Source organism: Ursus americanus, chromosome 9 (genome assembly GCF_024610735.1).
Source record: "Ursus americanus isolate L20-20 chromosome 9, mUrsAme1.1.p, whole genome shotgun sequence".
Taxonomy (NCBI): domain Eukaryota; kingdom Metazoa; phylum Chordata; class Mammalia; order Carnivora; family Ursidae; genus Ursus; species Ursus americanus.
Window position 1 is genome coordinate 11,391,259 of NC_142135.1, and position 22,439 is coordinate 11,413,697.

General features: G+C 37.8%; 1 protein-coding gene across 12 annotated transcripts in view; it reads left to right on the forward strand.

The window, feature by feature from the left end:
- Positions 1-22,439, forward strand: part of CYRIB (CYFIP related Rac1 interactor B) — a 142,620-nt gene that overhangs the window by 89,007 nt on the left and 31,174 nt on the right. For 5 of the 12 annotated variants that reach the window (XM_087864621.1, XM_045812219.2, XM_045812221.2 and 2 more), the window contains one exon: positions 20,050-20,132. The exons of 3 other annotated variants lie outside the window; for them this stretch is intronic. In XM_087864621.1, the coding sequence (XP_087720747.1) occupies positions 20,060-20,132 (73 nt within the window). In that variant the 5' untranslated portion in view covers positions 20,050-20,059. Of the gene's footprint in view, positions 1-19,055; positions 19,139-20,049; positions 20,133-22,439 lie in introns of all 12 variants that reach the window. 4 more of the 12 variants (XM_045812224.2, XM_087864622.1, XM_045812227.2 and 1 more) reach the window with 2 other exon arrangements.

Below are 22,439 nucleotides of genomic sequence, written 5' to 3' on the forward strand. Positions count from 1 at the left end.
GGTTTGCTGGTCAGTAATCACGGAACAGGCGCCTGGGCGACTCAGCCATTAAGCATCTGCTTTCGGCTCAGGTCATGATCCCAGCGTTCCGGGATCGAGCCCTGCATCGCATTGGGCTCTTTGCTCACATCGGGCTCTCTGCTCGACGGGAAGCCTGCTTCTCCCTTTCCCACTCCCCCTGCTTGTGTTCCCTCTCTTGCTGCCCCTCTCTCTGTCAAATAAATAAATAAAATCTTTAAAAAAAAAATCACAGAAACAGCAGCATACATATTCTGTGGAAAAGGGAGTTGGAGATAAGTGGTAAGACTTGGAGAGTGCCCACCTTCAGAGAATTCACATTCTGTTTCAAGGAACATAACATTAACATGTAAAAAATAAAATACCACCTTGAGATGTTGAAAGTTTAATGAGAGAATTGTCATAATTTCCTCAGGAAGATTGCAAATATAAGGTCTGATGCTTGTGTTATGGAATTACAAAAAAAGGTCAAGACTTGCAAAAAGTCATCAGATGTTTTACAGTTACTTCAATCGTATGAACTGTGTAATGATCATGTGCCAGCCTAAGCTAGGAAGAGCCTAGAATGGTGTCACTAAATTTGACAATTAAATGGTCGTTCAGCACCTTGTAGCTGACTACGAGTAAAGGGACTGGCAGATCTGTTGAAGCTTGGCTGATAGCAAAAACAACACTATTTTTTTGAAGGGACACATTAGGGCATCTGATTTTGAGGTATTTTTTGGTTGTGGCACTTGATTTGTCCTGTCAATGTGATCTGCCCTGATGCCATATTTTAAAGATGTTCTCAAAGGCTTCACTGTCAGGGTCTGTTAGGTTAAGCCCCACTTTTTAAAAACTAATTTGCTGCTTTTGCCAAGTCCCTAAGTTTCTCTAATCCTCAGTTTCTTCCCATAAAATTAGAGAACTGAGCTACATGATTTCAGGTCATTTCTCATGAACGCTGTATTCTGGTCTGATTTTCTACCTTTTCTGAGACCCTTCACTTCCTTTCTCTTTCTCCCTACTAGCAACGTTTGAAATGTGGTAAAAATACTCAGAGTTGTTAAGTGATTTGAACTTCGGTTTATATAAATATTGCCCTAGTAAATGCTATACAAAACTTTAAAAGCTGTAATTATTAAATTAGTGTACTTCGTTCAGAACGTTTGTATTATATACACATTCTGCATTTTGGTCTGCTGGAGTCTTTTTAGCCTTATTATAAGCGATATTGATTTTTAATTGTAGGAAGATTATTCAAGTACATATTTTTAAGATTATGTGATTACCAGGAAGAGGAAAGTTATGTTTTGTTTTTGTATTCTGTTTGATTATGGTGAGTCTGGAGGAGTTGTATTTAAGAGAATGGTTTTAGTTGAAGTTCAGAAACTATAATTTCACAGTATTGAATTCCTTCAGCATGCTGGGCTCAAACAGAAAGACCTGACAAATGGTAGGGAAATATTTAAGGACATTTCTTAGTTAGCATCTGTCATCTTTTTCTAGTCAATGTGTTTTTTCTTAAATTTTTTTTTCTGTGATAATTTTATCCCAAATTTAGAAATTTTAGTGCTAGTATTGAATTAATTTCTTTCAGGAAGACTTGAAAGTTTTAGTTTTCTTTACTCTTTTTGGCTGAATTATGTGCATTTTCATTTATGACTAAGAAGCAAATGGCAAAATGGTTAAGAGACCTGTTAGGAGCCAGATTTGCCTGAGTGAGAATTCCGGCCTCGTTTACTAATTTGTTGACCTCGAGAAAGTTACTTAATCCTTCAGACCTCCGGGTTGCTCAGAAGTAAAATGAGGATTGTAGTGCTAGACAACCTCCAAAATGATGGAGGGTTTTATAAGATAATACTGTGTATATATTACTTAGCATCGTGTGTGGCACACAGAAAGATCTCAGTCACTGGTTTTTACTTTCATTTAGTCTTCACAGTGTTCAGGGACCTCTGCAAGGTTCTTGGGATACGAAAGTTAAGTTATAGTCACACTCAGGGCAAGATGGTTCTGTTGCCCTTAGTTCCTTCAGTCTGTAATGTTTAAGAAGGTCCTTATGATAAATATTCCTAAATAACCCCTTCTAAACTTCGTTCTGTTTCAGAAGCTAAATTCTCATAATTTACTAGACAGGAGATAGCTTGTTTATAATTTTTTGCTTTTGTGAGTGTGTGTGTATATATATATATGTATATATATATATATATATACATATATATATATAGTCTCATGGGTAACTTTCTTTTGACCTCAGTTTAATATGTTTTAAGATATGTCAGATATTTAATGGGTTGACAGGTGGCATAGAGACTATTTAATTTAGTTATCAGAGGCCAGTGAGAATTGGGGCCAGCAAGGAGAAATCAACAAATGGGCAAATACCAGCTTAATAAAGGCCTGTATGATTCTTTGCAAGATTCATGTTGGATTAATTGTGCTTCATTTAATCATTGGCTGAAGTTCCTTAAAAAGTTTCTAAAAATTGACTGAATTCTAAAATTTTTTTTTGAAGATTTTATTTATTTATTGGTGAGAGAGCACGACCAGGGGGTGGGGACGGAGGGAGAAGGAGAAGCAGACTCCCCAGTGATCAGGTAGCCCAATGCAGGGCTCGATCCCAGGACCCTGAGATTATGACCCAAGCCGAGGGCAGACGCTCAACCGAGTGAGCCACCTATGCTCCCCTGAAGTCTAAAATTTAAGTCGTTTGAGAGTAGAATGAGTTACCCCCTGGGCATAGTCATACAGAATGAAATATTTAAGCAGGAGCTAGTTGGCTGCTTGGCATGGATGTTGTAGAACAGATACATACTAAGGCTAGAGGGTCAAGTGTGAGTCTTCCATTTCAGCATATATTGTATTTAGTCTGGGCTGCTATAACAAAATAAGTAAACTAGGTAGCTTATAAATAGCAGAAATTTATTTCTCACACTTCTGGAGGCTGGAAGTCCCAAGATCAAGGTGCCAGCATAGTTGAGTTCTGGTGAGGCCCACTTCCCAGTTCATAACACAGCTGTCTTCTTGCTGTGTCCTCACATGGTAGAAAGAGCAACGGAGCTTTCAGGGGTCTCTTCTATAAGGGCATTAATTCCATTCATGAGGGCTCCACACTGATGACCTGACCACCTCTCAAAGGGTTTAATCACATTGGGTTTTAGGATTTCACATGTGAATTTTGAGGGGAGACAGACGTTCATGTTCTATCTTTTATACTTTTATGTAGAATAGAAAGAGCTGTTACATAAAATAGGCTTGATAGCAAAACCAGACAAGAACAGAGAAAAAAAATTATATGTCAGTCTTACTTATGAAATAATCCAAAGTGAAATATTAGATCAAATCTAGAAATACATATTTTTAAATACAAGGATGGTTAGCAGTAGAAAGTGTAGTCATATCATCTATTCTTATAAGCTCGTATTCAAAGATTAAATGAAAAAATGGTTGATATTCTAAAGATGGGAGTTCTGCCTTAGAGTGGTATGTGTATTTGTGTGTGTGTATTTAATGCAAAATCAAGTGAAAATCCCATTAAGATTTTTGTAGAACTTGACAGTTACATGGGTGAACAAAGGACCAAGAATAGCTAAGGCACTTTTGCAGATGAATCATTACTTAAATGGTAAGCATAGACCACAAAGAAAAGTGGCACAGATGGCACCATAGACAACGTTAAGACTAGGTTACTGTAATATTACAGACGAGGAGAAAATATTTGCTATGTGTATAAGCATCAAAAGATTGGTACCCAGAAGTCCCGTCTAGAATTCCTAAAGCCCAACTATGGGGGATAGGAGAGTGGCATATCAGCTGGAGTTGAATTAAGAAAGCATACCACCCTGGGTATTTCAAACAGGGAACTTAATATAGAGGATTGGTTATGAAGGTATTAGACTATAGATGAGCAAAGGGGAAGAGGAGACAGAGAGTGGCAAAAAAAAGGTGGGATGATGGCTCTGCTACCAGAGATAAGCTGCTCCCACCACTAGACTGCAACTCACAGGCTGCACTTGCTTCTCTGCCTCTGACAGGGAAGTGCGTACTGACCTCACCTTATCTGACTACTCTTAGAGCAACTGCTGGTCTGTCCTGGCCAGAGACGGAAAGCTTCTCTCTCTTTCCTGCCTTCTCACCTTCCAGTGCCTCTTACTGCCATAACCTGACAGCTGGCAAGGGTGTCCTTTACAGATTCGGGCCCCACAGTGCAGAGTACAGTGTATAGAAAGCTAGGTGTGGGAGAGACCGTAGAAAAATGAATGGCACAAGTTACAAAGGATATGAGTATACATTTTACAGATGGCCTATAAACATGGAGAGGCACATTTTTACTGGTAATCAAGAAAATGTAAATTAAAGCATCAACGAGATATTTCACAATCTAAACATTGAAGCTTCTTGTGGTTTTGGAGGATGGGAGAGAGGAGATCTTTTACTAGTGGAACAGTGAATTGATTGAAGTACTGTGGAGAGCAGTTTGGCACAATGTAGTAAAGTTACAGTTGCCCTTTAATTTCTAGATTGCCATCCAGTAGAAACTTGTACGTGAATACAAGTATATGTAGTGCGTGAAAGGATATGTGTAAAGCACACTTTGTTAATAGAGAAAAATTGAAAAGGCATTGTCCCTCTGTAGGTGAATAAGTAAATAAACCAGTTTCTTTGAATCATGAAGTACTGTGTACTGAGTTAACATGGATAATTCTCAAAACATCACTGAGTGAGAAAAGTGAGTTCTAAAGAAGTATGGACAATAAATCATGCAAGTTGAAAGGCAGAACAGTGCTGTGTTGTTTATGAAGACAGACCTTCACAGTAAAAATTCTAAAATATGTTTGGAAAGGAAGCATACTTTTAAGGTTACTTTAGGAGATGGAGGAGAGGAAAGTTAGTTGGGGAAGGTTGGGAGGTTAACTGCACAAAAACATTTAGGGAGGCATCTGAAGCAACATATGGCAAAATGTCATTGCTTTAATCTGGTGGTAGAGGATGTGAATATATATATATATATTTTTAAAGATTTTATTTATTTATTCGACAGAGATAGAGACAGCCAGTGAGAGAGGGAACACAAGCAGGGGGAGTGGGAGAGGAAGAAGCAGGCTCATAGCGGAGGAGCCTGATGTTCGGCTCGATCCTATAACGCCAGGATCACGCCCTGAGCCGAAGGCAGACGCTTAACCGCTGTGCCACCCAGGCGCCCCAGTGAATATATTTTTTTTACGGTTAAATTCTTTTCTAATTTAAAGAAATAGAAAGCAAGAAGGACTTAATCATCAGCCCCTCTGGGAAGCCTTTGGTTAGGTGTTCCTTATTCTGTATGTTCATTGTATTGTTTGCATGCTTCTGTATGAAGCATGCCACACCATCTTGTCTGGTCTCCTCCGCTCGTCTGTGATTTCCTTGGTACCAAATATTCAGTATCCGTCACAGTAATCGGCAGACAGGAGCTAAGGAAAGGTGGTTTGATTGAAAACAGCAGCAACTATCACCAGGCACTGTAAACACTCAAGCTGTAGAAGTACTCAAGGTTTTACATTATGCAAGGGGTTCTATTTAATGGCTCATCCATGTATTTTTGCATGTGTATTGCAAAGTGTTCAGACACCTGAATTCCAATCCAGTTATTTTTGTTGGGCATCTTTGAATGAGTCATATGTGTTCTTTGAATATCAGTCACTTTACATTTAAATTTTGTTTTTAAGATCGAAAGAGTGAGGGACAGGAAAGAGGGAGAGGGAAGGATAATCTCGAGCAGACTCCCTGCTGAGTGTGGAGCCAGACTTGGGGCTCCATCTTATGGGGCTCCATCTCAAGGACCCTGAGGTCATGACCTGAGTGGAAATCAAGAGTAGGATGCTTAACTGAGCCATGCAAGCACCCCTCTACGTTTAAATTTTTAAAAAAATTATGGATACATACAGAAGAATACCTTTATTTGTAAACGTTGAAAGCCTAAAAGACTCCCTGAATCCACCAATAACTGAGGAACCATATTGTTACCCAGACCTTTGAAGTTGCCTGGTCCTATGGCCTGTCTCTGTCCAGAGATAACCAGTATCTTAAACTTTGTGTTTATCATTCTTTTACATTTTTATATATGTGGATATAATTTTTTATGGATTTCAAAATTGTACTTTTTTGTTGTTGTTTTTAAGATTTTATTTATTTATTTGAGAGAAAGCGAGTGAGAGAGAGCGAGCCCGAGCTGGGAGGGGGAAGGCAGTGGGAGAGGAAGAAGCAGACTCTCCGGTGAGCAGGGAGCCTGATGTGGGGCCTGATCCCAGGACCCCGGGATCATGACCTGAGCTGAAGGCGGACGCTTAACTGACTGAGCCATACAGGTGCCCCTAAAATAGTGGTACGTTTTAAGAAAGTGAGTTCACAGTACTATTTCTTGTTTAATGATCATATTTTTTTCAAGAAAAACCTTCTTAATCCTTGTTAAATAGGTAATTTGGGGGTTCAGTGTTTTTGGTTTTTTTCATATTCCCATCACCTTTCTGTACGTTCTTAAACTACTTGCCTCAGAACTTTATATTAGCCCTTCTAATACCCTGTGTCTGTACCTGATACAGGGCATCGTAGCAGGAAGCCTGTCTTTGCTTTCTTGTTTTAAATTTGCAACTCAAGCAGTAATTTGCCTTGGTGGTTTAATTTTTAATAGCTGGAGGTGCGGAAGTACTGTTACTAGCAATCTCTGAATCAAAGATGCCATGACGATCTGATGTGATACTAATTTATTATGGTTCACTTCCATTTAAGGAATAGTATTGGTCTCCTAATTTATTGTATTTATTGCACATGGCCAGGCATCCTAGTGAGTCTTTTATTTAAATAGTGTAAATAAGGTTTTTCATTTTAACATACTAAATCTGAGTGTATCCACTAGATGTCAGCATTAGGAGAGATGCAGTGTAACGTGTAGAGTCATAGCCAGAAGCAATGTGAGAGATTCAGTCTAACAAGTACTGACTTGGGTAAATTCACATATTTTGTGAGAGAGTCAACACTAGAAATCAAGTCTCCCAATTTCTATTCTGTTGTTCATTTATGTCACATTTCTTTAAGAGCAGTAACTGATCTCCATGTAATTACTAGGCTAATTTATTGCTCTTGACATCTGCTGGAGATTTATGGTGAGATTTTAGTACTTCTGTGGTGGTAGTATGGCTGGACACCCAGTAATACCTGAACCCTGCTGCTTCTCCTCTACATTTTGCAAAGGAAGGAGAATCAAAGGATCACTTTATTAATAGCTACACTAGTATCTGATGATGATAGATTAGATATTGTGGGTAAGGTTAAGGATTAAGCTACTCTCTAAAACTTCCTCTGTATCAGTCAGATTTCAACCAAGATAGCGGAAACCTTGCTTGGTATTTTTAAAAAGGGATTTAGCATGTGGATTTATTTACACAAATGTTGGAAGCTTGAGCAAAAAAAGGATGCTGAGGTGTGCATGCTTTTACTCACAACACTGCTGACATTAATTCTGAACTGTTTTCCAACACTTCTTCTGATACCAAATATGTGGGGCTTTTTTCCCCACACCAATCAATTCTCTAACTCTCCAGACACCAACTGGGTGTCCTACAGTTCATTTTGATGCTGACTCTAACTATGTGGAGTTGGTGTGCAGACCTCACAGGTTAAGGGCTTAGTCCCACAAGACTCCCCTCCTCTCCAGATGCCATTCGCAAGTCCCAGGCCTGCTGTACTTCTGACCATCCAGCTGTGAAGGGGTGGGGGGAGGGGGTTTGTTCCCATGACTCCGTCCTCAGGTTTGATAATCTGCTATAATGGCTCACAGAACTCAGAGAAATACTCTACTTACACTAGTACCAGTTTATTATAAAGGATTTTATAAAGGGTACAAATGAACAGCCAGATGAAGAGGTACATAGGGTGAGGTCTGGAAATGACCTGAGCATAGGAGCTTCTGTCCCCATGGAGTTGGGGTGTGTTCCCTTCCCAGCATGTGGATGCATTTACCAGTCTGGAATTTCCTCAGGCTCCATCATTTAGGGGCTTTTATGGAAGTCCCATTATAGAGACGTGACTGATGATAAATCATTGGCCATTGGTGATCAATCTCCAGTCCCTCTCCCCTCGCCAGAGTTCAGGAGGTAGGGCTGAAATCTAAGTGTGCCTTGGTCTTTCTGGCAACCAGCCCTCATCTTGAAGCTCTCTAGGGGACTCGTTAAAATAAAAGATGCTCCTGTCACCCAGGAAATTCCAAGGGATTTAGGAGCTCTGGGTTAGGCATGGAGGGGGCGGGATAAAGACCAAATACATACGCTGTTCTATCACATGAGGTAACTAAGATATTAATGGTAACCACAGGAAGCAACTGTCACTTCTTGAACTGGGGGGAAAGAAGGGAAAAGATAGGTTAGGCAGAATTTAGGAGCTTGAAGGAGGAACTCTGTGAGACTGGAAGCTCAGACCTCTGGAGGGGCCAGGCACTGCAGTGCTGCTAGGCATTCCCCAGGAAGCTGGAGCCTAGAGCCATAGAGCTTTTGTTTGTTTTTTCAGATTTTAGGGGCGCCTGGGTAGCTCAATTGGTTAAGTGTCTGCCTTCGGCTCAGGTCATGATCCCAGGATTCTGGGATTGAGCCCCACATCTGGCTCACTGCTTAGCGGGGAGTCTGCTTCTTCCTCTCCCTCTGCCCCTCCCCTGCTTGTGCTCTTTCTCTCTCTCAAATAAATTAAAAAAAATTTTTTTTCCTGAGATAGAGCATGTGCGAATGGGGGGGTGGGGGTGGGGAGAAGCAGAGGGAGGGAGAGAGACCAGCAAACTTCTGCACCGAACGCAGAGTCCGACGCAGGGCCCAATCCCACGACCCCGAGATCATGACCTGAGCAGAAATTAAAGTCTGATGCTCAATCGACTGAGCAACCCCAGGCAGCCCCAGATAGCTAGCTGTTGATGACAGGAAATGCTGATAGGACTCGAAAAACAAAGACCTTTTTCCCCCTAGTTTTATTTATTTAAGTAATCTCTGTACTCATTGTGGGGCTTGAACTCATTACCCTGAGATCAAGAGTCACATGCTCTCCCAGCTGAGTCAGCCAGAAGCCCCCAAAGAGGGACCTTCTTTCTTCCCACCTTCCAATTTCCTTGTAGTTGATGGGGTCCCCTGAGAAGCCAGCTGACAAAGTAGTCTAGGAGAAATACTCTTCAGCTTCTTAGTCCCAACATTAAAAGGAGATAACAGAACTGTGGGCTTGGTGGTGAGCATTAGCAGGTAAATAACTGTCACCGTCTACCTTTTTGACCCCACAGTATTCATTTATCTTTTATGTTTTAAGTACAGTGCCACCATTTTCATGCTTCCTTTTAGAATTTTAGCACTTGGATAGCGCATGCTCGGATGGTCTTAGGAGTACAGGTGAGAGGGAAAAAGCCCTATGAATATAGAATCCCAGAGGGGATGCTCAGCTTACTTATTTTACCAAATGCTGTGGAACCAGGAGTGGGGAGAGAGTTGAAGTCCTGGGAGCTTAGATTCTGCTGAAATATGTTTACCACATAAAGATCAGAAAACAGAAGGGGCAAGAGGAAAAGGGAAATCTTGGTTAAGCCATTTATTGAACGACTATTTGTTGCAGAGTCGTCATTGTGCTAGAACAAAGATCCTGTTTAGCAGCTTCTCTTGTGTGAAGAAAGAGGGAAGAAAGAATTGAAGACAAAGGTACAAGAAGGTTAGGGTGTGATGTGCATTTGTAGTGCAATCAGTGGAGCAGATAGGGTAGTGTCAGGATAATTATTGTAGATGCTTTATTGGTAGGCTAGCTTGAGTTGGTTATTTCTCTCCATTATAATGGCACCCAGCTAACTATTGGAGGTTTCCCACTTCGTGCACAAAGTTAGGACGTTCATTATAATCAACCGCCATGTTCCTAAAGTAAGTTGTAGCCATGTTAGAAGCTAAGAAGGAATGGTGATTATACCTCTCCTTTAAATTATTGTGTACCTGACTGATTCTTCAAATAAAAGAAATGTCACTGGATCTCACCTATTTACAGGTCTTAAATGAATTCAGTAGGTATTTATTGGATATTTACTCTGTACCACATTGAAGATTTACTTTGTGTGCTTGTATCAGACATGCATCAAATACATATTTGGCCAATAAAGTCAATATTCAGCTAAGGCCAAAGCCAAAAATCATAGAATACACTTCTGGGAAATTTATTGAAATGTAATTATTACGATATTATTAGTTTGAACAGTCAGATTTTAAAAGTTTGACATACTGAAAATATTTTGTTCTTGTACTGTTGTCAGCTGCTTAATGACTCCTGGAGTCTACTCTACTGTTCATTTGCAATATTAAATCAACATTTGCTTTCAAATGGTGATGATGTAGTTTCACAGAAGTAGTTCTATAAACAAGACTTTGTGCAGTGTTTGAAGAGGATGGTGTCTGAATATTTTTAGAAGCAGATGTGCTAAGTGAGATTGTTGATACTACTTGAATTTTTTTTGAAGTTTCTACTATTATAGCTTGTACCTGCTGCTTTATGGAATCACTTGAGAAATGTTTATCTTTAATAAACCTTAGATCTAGAAGTATGGCATTAGAGTTTTGTAACTGGCTTGCAGAATAGCAAAACTGAATTTCTACCTGCCTTTCAACTTTGCATTCACCTAATTGCAGCATTTTTTATATAGTGGATTGATTAGAAGGATCATTCTAGTGTATGTCTTACAGTATTTTTGTAATTACTCTCTAAGAGCCTGCCAATTTAGTTATTTTTTCAACAGGTTCCGGTAGGTGAAGTACTTTCTCTGAACAAACCATTGCTTATTGGTAATTTTGTTTCTGTTGGCATTGTTATTGAGAGTGCAATATTAATTTTTTTTTTATATTAAAGTAGATTTTTTAACGTGTACTTAGCCGCTTGACTGAGTAGGTGAGAAAGCAATTCCAGAATCTCTCATATATCTGGTGGTTTGTTTTTGGAGAGTTATGAAAGTGATTCACTACATCTTTGCTTATGCAACATATGTTTTGTTATATTACATTGTGTCATAATTAGTTTCTGAACACACAGCTGAAGAGTGTGAACAAAGCTTAAGCTTGTGATTCCTCAGCTATTCTTGGCCTTCATCATGTGTGTTCCATTGTCAGTGAAAACTGAATCATATTTTTCATTACTGATTTTCCATTCTGTTAATATTTCTTCAGATTCATGATACATGTTATATGAGAACCAGAAATTTCTTGTCAGACAAGTAAAGCAGAAGTGTGGTTGAATCCCACATTAACCCACCATCTTGTCCATTTTAAAGGCTTCCTGTTGCTTCTACAGGTCTAAATGTCTGATAATACAGAGAAATATCATATTTAACATAAAATACTGTTTTATGCACAACAGAATATAATTTAGCAACATTTTATGGTTATATGTTTTCTAGAAGACTTTTTTGCCTAGGATTCAGAGCTTGGATAAATAACAAGAAGTTCTTTGTCTTCAACACTAAAAGTGGTTGGCAGTTTTTAGTGACCATTTCGATAAGTTTTTTTCACACTCACACATTTTTAGTCACTGTAAATTGAAAGGTATGGCTTTGTATTAAAGGATTCTTATAAAATCTGTTGTTCTGAAGTTTTTTTTTTTAAAGAGAACAAAGTATGGTTTTCAGTATCTCCTTTTCTCTAACACTTCCTCATATTTCTTTGAGTTCTTTGGTTATCCTGGTTGAAGATGATAATGTTGGCTTGGTATTGGAGTTTGTTCTCCATATAAAATTTTGATAGAACAGGATCAACACTGTGTTTTTAATTCTTTCTCAGATTTGGAGAATTCCCAAACAGGGCTTTTGGAGGAAGACTTATGGTCTAAAGGAAACTAAATAAAACTTAAACCCACATTTCCAAGCTTTTCTTTTTTGTTGTTATGAATGCTGTTCAGTTTTACAAAGATCAGAATTATGATGTAGGCTAGTCTCCATCCTTACTTTGGAGCCATATTTATGACTGTAGAAGAATATTATGTTCTTGCTTAGTTAGGTGGGCATACTGTAGACTTTCTTGATACTCATATTATCTGTCACTTTATTTCTCTAATTATTTGATATTTCAAAAATTCTTAACTAGTTGCTCATAAGACTACTGGCTTTTACTGAGAGAGTGAGAGATAGACTCTTCATTGATCTGACCGGGAAAATGTGCATGCTCTCTAAATTCTCAGGCCTTTTCTTTTTTTTAAATGTTTTTTATTCAGTTTTCAATTGTCAATATTTATTTTGGTTTTTCCTCCCGCCCCTTCTTTGGAACACTTCTAAAACTTTACAAATTTTTGTTTTCTGTATTTTCAATCATTTGTTTATTCAGTAAATACTTAGGACTACCTAGTACATCCCAAAGCATTGTTTCAGGTGCTGGGGATAGAGTGCTGTACAAAATAAAGCCCCTGCCTTCTTAAAAGTTTACCTTGCAGTAGCAGACACAAATAGATAAAGGTACAAATATGTGTTAGGTGGTGATAACCATTAATTTGGGAAAAGGAAAAGAGGAGGAGATATTACAGATGGATTAGTCAAGGAAGCCCTCTCTGAGGTGGTTTGATTGAAGCTGTGACCTCAGTGAAGTACAGTAGCTTGTCATTTGAAGGTCCGCGGACACAGTTTTCCAGGCTAGGGAAAAAGTAGGTACAGAGGCTCCAAGGAGAGAGAAACCTTGCTTTGTTAGAGAAACTGCAGCGGGCTGTTGTGGAGAGTGTGGGAGATGAAGCCAAAGTGAGTCAGGGACAGATCATGTAGGGTTTTATAGGACCTGGTAAGAAGTTTGGATTTTATTCTGAATGTATCTGTAAGCCATTGCATATTTTTGAGTAGAGAAAGGATGTGCTTGATTTATATTTTTAAGAGTTTGCTTTGTTTCTTATGATAAAAGGACACTGTAATAGGAAGCAAAAGGAGAAGCAGTTAGGAGGCTTTCCAGTTAATCCCGACAAGAAGTGATGGTGGCAAGAACAGGGCTGGTATAGCAGTGAAGGAGGTGAGATGGGGTTTCCTTTAAGCTAATGAGAAAAGTGTATTGAGGAGCAGAAAATGTCAGTTATGTCAGATGCTCCCGAAAGGGGAAGTAAGGTGAGGACTTGAGAATTTACCATTGGAGTTAGAAACATGGAGGTTATTTGATGACCTTGCCAGAACAGTTTTGGTGGTATGTGGTTGGACAAAAGCCTGGTTGGAGAGGAGTAAAAGACAATTGAGTGTAAGCAACTCTTCATAAGGAATTTTGCTGCAAAGAGAAGCAGGGAATAGGATGGGAACTGGGAGGGAAATACAATCAAAGAGAGTTTTTATTTTGTTTAAGATGGAAGAAGTAACTATGGATGTGAAAGAGAAAGGTACGGAAAAAGAACAGCCATAAAGTAGAATAGAAACTCAGGAGAATGGATTGTCGTAAATATCAGATGAAGAAAGTATTTCAGGAAGGAGTGAGTGATAAACTGGGTCAGAGGCTATGAAGTGTGAGAATTGGCCTTTAGAGTTAGCCAGATGCAGGTTTTGGTGACCTTGACAGGGACCAGCTTCATTGTATTGGTGGGAATAAAAGCCAGATTGAAACGAATTGAAAGAATGGGAGGTAAAATAGAAAGAAATAACTACAGGCAACTTATTATATGACCAGTTCTTGCTGTAAAGAGGATAGGCAAGATGGTGTATGGGAGACATGAAGCCTTGAGTAGGAGAACCAGGTTTCAGGAACAGGTGCAGAGGGCAGACTGAATGGACACTGATGAATAAAGGGTAGAAAGAACAATAGATGATCCATCCTTCCTTCCTCCCTCCCCCCTTCCCCTCCCCTTCCCTCTCCCTTCTTCCCTCCCTCCTTCCTCCCTTCCTTCCTTCCTTCCTTCCCTCCTTCCCCCCTTCCTTTCTTTTCTTTTTTCTTTCTTTCTCTTTCTTTCTTTCTTTCTTTCTTTCTTTCTTTCTTTCTTTCTTTCTTTCTTTCTTTCTTTCTTTCCTTCCTTCCTTCCTTCCTTCCTTCCTTCCTTCCTTCCTTCCTTCCTTTCTTGTAAGCAATGTAGTGAGGTCACTTCTTGCAAGTGAGAATGGAGAATAGATTGTTAGAGGTATGAAGAGACTAAAAATAGATAAAGCTTTGTGGAATGGTCACCTGGTGAAGTGGGAGAGTAGATTGGTTGGAGATGCATAGTAGGATTGTGGGGCAGAACTGCGGATGCACTTCATGTTAGTGGCCATATGTTTAAAGTAGTGGTTCTTAACTGGGGCTGTTTTGCGCCCTAGGAGATATTTGACAACATCTGGAGGTGTTGTTGGTTGTTACAGCTGGGTGCTGGGGTGATATCAGTCAGGTATCTAGTGGGTAGAGGCCTGGAATGCCGCTCAACATCTTACAGTTCCAGGACAGCTCCCACAACAAAGAATTATATGGTTCAAATGTTAATAATGCCAAGTTTAAGAAACCCTCGTTTATAGGGAAGCTAATTGGTGTGTGTGTTTTTCTTTTTTTTCATCCCCCACTCAGAAATACTAAGTTTATAGAGTAATTCATATTATGTTAAGTATGCTGAAGGAGGAAGTTGGGTGATGTGATTGAAGATAATGAGGTAGGGGCGACTACTATGGATAAGGTTGGCAGACAGAGCCTATCTGAAGAGGGGGCATTGAGGTGGAGCCTGAAGAATGAAAAAAGGCCAGCCGTGGGAAAATCTTGGGGACTAGCATTCTAGGCAGAGGAGACAGCATTATAAAGCCCCTGAGCTCAAAAGGGTAAATGAAATAATAGCGTCTCTTAGGAATTTTCTAAAAAAGGAAGAAATAGTATATTAACTGTAACGTATAGTTGTGTTTCTGTTGGCTTCTATTATTCTAATTAAAGAAGCTTCTTTTCAAATTTTTATGGGAAAATCATCCAATGTATTTATTAAGTGCCTTTTGTGAGCTCAAAAATACATTCCACAGACTCCAGGCCAGGAAGAGCAAGTTCCTTTCCAGATAACTCACCAACTTTGAAACAAACATGTAACATAAGAGCTCACAGTCACAAAGTTTTACCAGAAATACTGTGAACACTAGAAGTGACTTATATCTGGTTTCTGTGTGTCACATTTCTTCTTAGCTTATTTAGTAAATATTTATAGTATTTAGTTTAATCCAAAGGTTACAATAAAATAATTTGAAAGAGTGTCTTTAGATTTTTCCTTCTAAATTCAGATTGTAAGACAGCTTATTGTTCTAAATTATAATATTTATTACTCACTTTGAAATAGTGCCTCTAAAATATAAGAAACATTTTGGCCCCAGTTTTATATAATCTGAAAACTCTCTGATATCTCTTATTGTCTTTTGTATCACATTTATTAATCTGAAACTTAGAAATCTTATTAGCCAGAACTTTTTTAGATGTAAATGACAGAAACCCACTCAACTAAACAGGTAAAAAGGAAATTGGTTGAAATCAACTAGGATATCTTAATGTCAGATGAAAATCTAGCAACTAAACTGAGGGAAATGGCAACTAGAATTCAGGAACAAATGGAATTAGAAATTAGTGACCTTAGGACACTTTGTCTCAGGCATGCTGGCTTTATCCTTTTGTAACAGACTGGCTTCCTCTATGGCAGGAAATATGGTTGCCATACACTCTGAAGCCTCATGTTCCTTGGCTTCTGCTACTGGGAACAGATCCTCTAGCATAGCCATAGCAATAGCAGCAAATAGGTTGCCAAGCATGGTTACTAAATGTTTTGCTTCTATTAACTTGTTTAATGACTTTATGAATCCTCTGCAGTGGATATTAATATTATGAACAATTCACAGATGAGGCATGGGGAAATTAAGAAACTTGACTATAGTTGCAGGGCTTAGAAGTAAGTGACAGCGCTGGGGTTTGAACCAGGCGGTCTGGTACCTACCAGACCTGACAGTTAGCTACCATATTGTATTCGTTGAAATCAGGGGATGGGGAGGTTTTGTTTGTAGTGGTTTTGGCTGAAGAGTTAAACTACACGAGACAAGAATGTGGTTTTGATTTATTTGTTTACCCATATTAAAAAGATGAAACAACTTGATATTATAACAAACTGTTTTCAGATCTTTGAAAAATTCTGTGAGTTACTTACTTAAGTAATCTCTACACCCAGTGTGGGGCTTGAACTCACAACCCTGAGGTCAAGAGTCGCATGCTCCTCCGATTGAGCCACCCTAGCACCCCGACTTCCATGAGTTTTTGTTCAAAGAGACACGCATGGTATGGTTTGCCTACATAGATCTTTCGTGAGTGCTCTATGGTAAAGAAACTTTCTGCAGTGGACTGCAGTTATACTACATTCAGTGGTTTTTCAACCAGGGATGATTCCTCCTGGGGACATTTGATAGTATCTTGAGTCATTTTTGGTTGTCACAACTTGTGTGTTGGATTACTGGTGGCCTCTGGTACATATAGGCCCAGGATGTTGCTAAAGGTCCTACTGTGTGAGACAGACCTCTCCACAAAAGAATTATCCAGCCCCAGATGTTAATAGTACTGAGGTTGAGAAACCTGTACTAGACAAGCTGGGCCATTTTCACACTAAGTGTCTGGGTTTGGGGTGAAGAGGTAAGAAATTCTAAATTTTTGAGTACCTGTGGGGAATAAATAGGTCCAGACCAAATATGATGCATGTTGAGGGGGTTAAGGTCACATTAGGCTATGATGCCTTGAAAGGAGGACCAAATAGTGGAAGAAGTTTACAGAGGGGAGTGTAGGAAAATGGAGCAGACAGACTTGGCCAATTTTGAATATTTTCCTTGAGCATCGGCTGTATGCATACAAGTAAAAAGGTAAGGAAACTTAATCTCCCTTCCTCCTGTACCTGATGATGATATCATAGGACTAATTTTAGGATAGCATTTCAGCAATATTCTTGACAAAAGTGGGCGAAACATTGGCTTTGTCATTTACTCTGATTTATGATATTGAAATTCATTAATAAATTGAAGACTGGTTTGTATTAAAGAAGTAGAGCTATTACTATTTTTTAAAAGTGACTTTGTAATTTTAGGGTCGTAGTTAAAATAGCCAACATTTATCGCATGCTTTCTGTGTGCCAGACACTGTGCTAAGTTAGTGCTTAATCTCATCGAACTCTCCTAATAACCCTTAAGAATAGTTTCTATGATATGTATATTTTACTGATGAAGAAAATGAGTCCCAGAAAGGTTAACTAGCATCCTCAAGGTCTGATAGCTTGTCAGCTGGAGGTGGAATTCTGGTTTGATTCCATAGACGTATACTCTTAACACCAAATGATGTGCTGCCTTTTTCCTCATAAAGACAGTTCCAGTCCTTTCTTGTGCTTATTTTCCATCTGCGGTTGAAATTTTGATACCATTAGGTAATTCTTTGTATATTTGGTCTCAGTTCCTGTTAGTGCAGTTTATATATGTTTGGAAACAGATATTCTATATATACATGAAAGGTTTTAAAAATTAAAGCTGTGAAATACTCTATTTCCAAGTGGTTCCAAAGGGGAAAAACAACTCTTGGATACATTTGGTAACCAATTTGAGGTCTTATTTGGATGTGATGATTTTGGAAAAATGCTTATATTTTTCCTGTATAAAAAAGCCTAGAATTAAACTTTTTACAGTGTGTAAGGTAATCAAGATGAAATATTTCCCTCTTGGTTTTACTCTCAGTTTATCCATCTGTGTCAGACATTGTACAAAGTCTTTCCAGTGAAATTCTGTGTAATAAGGATTTTAATGTCAAAAATAAGATAGATTCTGACCTCTCCCATTGGAGGAATAATATTGTTTTAAAAGAGAGAGAACTTTAAAGTATTTATCATTTGTGAATAAATTTAACACTTGTCAATAAATTTTAACATTTTCTAAGAAGTGTGTGTGTCAGTCCACCACACTTTGACCTATAAGGCAAATAACTGTTTTGCATATACTATTACTTCCTCTTTGGGAGGCTCAAAGTTAGATACGTATGCCACTGTCCAGGGAGTCGGTGGAGGAAGGGAGGGGAGTGGACAGCACAGATGGCCAGAAATCCTAACTCTTTTCAGATTGTCTGTAATGAGGGTGAGTTATAATAAGATGTCTTCTTTCGCTGATAAAAAATATTACTTTTATGTTTTGTTTCATTTATATTTGCTAGCAGTTCCATATTTGGAGGAAAAAAACAATTGAAACTGGGAGAGGAGAGGGTGTGAGGTGCCTGTGCTATCATAGTCTGCCTTCCCTATAGTTACTGCAGCTTCACAGTTTGAGCCTGGTTTCCTGGATGTTCCTGACACCTCCTTCCACCTTCGTCCTCACTGACTCATGGCAAATTTTGGGGCAAGATTTATGCCAGTGCCTTAATTTTTACTATTTTTCCTCTGTAAACTTACTAAATTGTGATGATTTCTGGCTCCCTTTTGCTTGTTTGCTGTGTTAACTTCCAAGTTATATACTTTGTATATAGTTGATATTGTTCAATTATCAGTCTATGAGTTAAATAATGAAAAATCTGATTAATTTTAGGAGTATAGAAGATGTAAGAAATACTGGTTTATGTGTGGTAAAACTTTTTAAATGGGTCATCAGTTGATAACTCCCTTCAGTTTTTAATGGTTAAATGTGGTTTGAATACTGTCTTCCTAGTATTCCCAGTGGGGTTTGATTCTGCAAGGAGGAAAATGTCCCTATGGCTTAAAAATAATAGTTTCAGTTTTTACTTATTTGAGAGGGCTATTTTTTATGTTAATTTAAATTGAGAATATATATGCCTCACACATTTTAAAGGAGTAACACTAGCATAGAAATTAATCAAATGTAAATATTGCAAGTTATATGTAAAAATATAATCTTTTTTCCAGTCTTGTTTTATGTAACTTTTTTGATATGTGGAAAAGAGGGAAAGGGCTCTAAACTCAGAGCCAAATGTGCTTTTGTTGTTCCAAATTTTCAATGCCAGAAGTATATAAACCTGCACCTGTTGGTAATTATGAGCAAGCCAGCCTTTGCCGAATCCCAGGCCTCTGCATAAAATTTTTTTACTGGAACTAAATGATGTTGCCATTTTTATTTTTAGGTTTGCTGGCATGGGTAATCTCATTAAGGTGCTAACCAGGGACATAGACCACAATGCAGCACATTTTTTCTTGGACTTTGAAAGTAAGTCTCTTTAGCCCTTCACAGCTGGTGCATAATGGTAAAGGTGAAAGATGGTCACACCACAGTGAAGGCTGGCCCAAATATTTGTTAATAAAATATGGGGATCAAACAAAGTTTGCATGATTTTTTTCTTAATCGTAGGCAAACATCACCATCATATGTATAATTCTTTAGTTTTTCATTTGCTAAAATCATGTTGAGTCTGTAGCCAGTGCTGTCCTTTCATTAGTCCATGAAGCAAGCAGCCTTATGATGAACATTCTAATAGTATGCCTTGGTGACTACGCCCAGCAATGTGTTTGCTCAGAATCCTATGATAATCTTACAGGAAATCAGTATGGTGCTGCATATCCATAATCAATACTTTAGACAACTACCACAAATTATTTGCATCCAAATTTGGTTAGAAATATATGCTTTATTGAATGGCATATAGGAAGTAAGTTGAATATTCTGCTGTGTTAAGATGAAATGCAAAGGTGAGCTGTGGCCAAAACTCTTTAATATTTGGCTTTGGAATAAATTTTTGTTCCAGTGCAATATTAAACAAGATTACATGTGAATAATTCTTGATCAGAAATTTTTTTTCCAGAATACTAGCACTATTGGAATACTTAAAGAATTTTTCATTATAAGGCCATTAATGAAACTTGTCTTGGGAGAATTTTGAGAAGAATTAGAGCAACAGTTGTGCCATTGTGTACAGGAAAACCACATTTCACCTCTAGGTCCTACATATCAACACCTTGAGAACCCGGTTTGCTGTCTGCCAGAGCACAGTCTGGGTAACCTGAAGGACGAATTCATGGCCTAATGAACATTTTCCCTGTTACTATTTTTTAAAAAAATTAATTTCAGATGTTCTTTTTTATAAAGGGATATTTTCTCTTTTCTCATTCTTGTCTTGACAGGTACCTTAACATGGGGAATCTTCTTAAAGTTTTGACATGCACAGACCTTGAGCAGGGGCCAAATTTTTTCCTTGATTTTGAAAGTGAGAAGATGATTTTATATCTATTTCTCTTTGCCTGCAGTAGACTGCGTTTGTCTTGCACTAAATGAATGTTTCCACTTTGCCATCTTTTTAACTGCTTTGCATGACTGAGCTATGAATTGTTTGAGTAAAATTTCTGGTGCCTTCTAGAACTGGAAGTCATATTTTATAGATTAAATTGTGATAAAATGTTTTTACTTGAATTTTTATAACAGAGTCTTATCTCCTAGTTGGACATTATTTTATAATTGGAGATACTCTAATGAAAATAATTTTATGAAAAAATTTTGGTGGAAAGGACAAGTGCTACTTTGAGATTTGTTAATAGAAGCAATATTTGGGGAAAATTTTACTGCAGTTGAGAAAAATTGACTAGACTTTAATTACTCTATGTATCGAAGTATTTTAAAAACAAATCTGTTCATGAAGGCCATTCAAAGCTCAGTAATTTGGGCATAATATTAAAAGGTAAGTGTGAACCTTAATTATTTAATCTTCACAGATAATTTGAAAAGTTAAACTCCTTATGTATGTATTTTGGGAATCCTTTTTTTTTTTTTTTTCTAACTCTAAATAAAAAGAAAAATAATGGGTTCACAGACCTTTAAGTAATTTGCCTTCTGTTTGTTTTATGTTGCATGACCTATTGTAATATGGTCTAAGAGTGGCAGGTAAGTGTCATTGACCCCTGTGCATGTTGGGAAGCTTTTGCTTTTTGGCTGTCTGTATTGCTTTAGCTTATCTGGTTGTCAAATTGAGAACAATGATATTAAATTGGTTGTTTCACTGTGAATGTTGCTGTTTTAACTGATCATTATTAAAAAATTGTTAGGAAAGGGTGAAGAGAGAGAAGTTTATAAGTTGTGTGATCCCGTGCATTTTTATCTGAGATTAAAACATTTGAACAGATTTTTAAATTCTTAAAATTTAAGGCCTTTTCTGGTTTTGAAAACAAAATAAGTCCTAAAATCTATCCCCAGAGAGTCATTGCATTTTCCATCAACTTCAGTTTATGTGATACTATACAATTCATTCTATTTTATGAATAATTTATATATTTTTTCTTTAAACCAGGACAGTTCATATGAATGAGTTTGTAGCTTATCACCATTTTATGGAATAATTTGTGGTCTCTGATTTTTTTTTTTTTTATTACATTCCTAGAAATCTTCTGTTACAGTTTGTCCTGTGTGCAGGCTAGCAAAGAATAGTAATGTGAATATCAGGACCATATTAAATTGTTGGGTTTTTAGGGGAAGATGTTATTAAATGAATATTAGTTTTCTTGACCCTTCTCAACAATTTAACAGTGCCATTTTCAGTGCATGTTCAGCATGAATTTTAATCAGCTTGGGGATGTTAAGCAGATTGCTGACTTGAAGATTCTTCTTTCAGATGAGGCAACTTACATTAGAGCTGTATTTTAGTTTATTTGCATCTGTTTCAAACTGGTCTTGTATATTTTTCTGCTATTCTGTCTTCTTTTTATTCTGTCTCAAATTCCTTACATTTGCAGAATCTTGGCTTTGATACAGTCAAGATCTTGTTCAAGACTTGGCACTTGATCTTTTTGTTAACCTAGCATCATGTTGTCAAGTGAGGAGCATGAATTTACTATAGTATTTTAAATATTATTTGGTCTTGGTTTTACAGTCTTTCGGGGTTTGAACCATTATCCTTAAAATTCAAATAGGTAATTTAGTGGCAGGAATAGGTTAAAATTACTACCACCACCACCAGTAATAATAATAATAATAATAATGAAGAACTGTATATGAAATGTTAACTTGTTAAAGGCAGATGTAAAGTAAAAGTGATATTTGTTGCCCTTATCACCCAAAGTAGAACTTTTAGTTTGACGCTTGATATACTGTATACTTGGCCAGAGTTTGCCCGTTGTTACTTATGTAGGTTTTTAAATGTTTTCTTTTGATTCCAACATTAAAGTTCTCTCTTAAGTTTTATCTTTCATCTCTTGCATATTTGCTCCTTTTTGGAACTATGCGTTTGTAAAGGTTTATCTTATCATTAGACTCCTTCAGTGACTTCAGCCCAACGCGTGGGTCCTGTCTTCAACAGCTATATAGCGGACTCGGATTTGTCAATATAGTTGATTTGCCAGTTCCTTGTGATTACTGAGAATAAAGCCACATTATTTTATTAAGTAGCATATTTAATACTACATTGTTTCTGGTTGAACACTAATATTCAGGTTACCAGAGTAATTTAGCTTTACTATTCCATCATTCTTAGTGGTTAAATCTAGCTCACTGTATCTCCATGATTGGGCAGCTAGAGAAATAATTT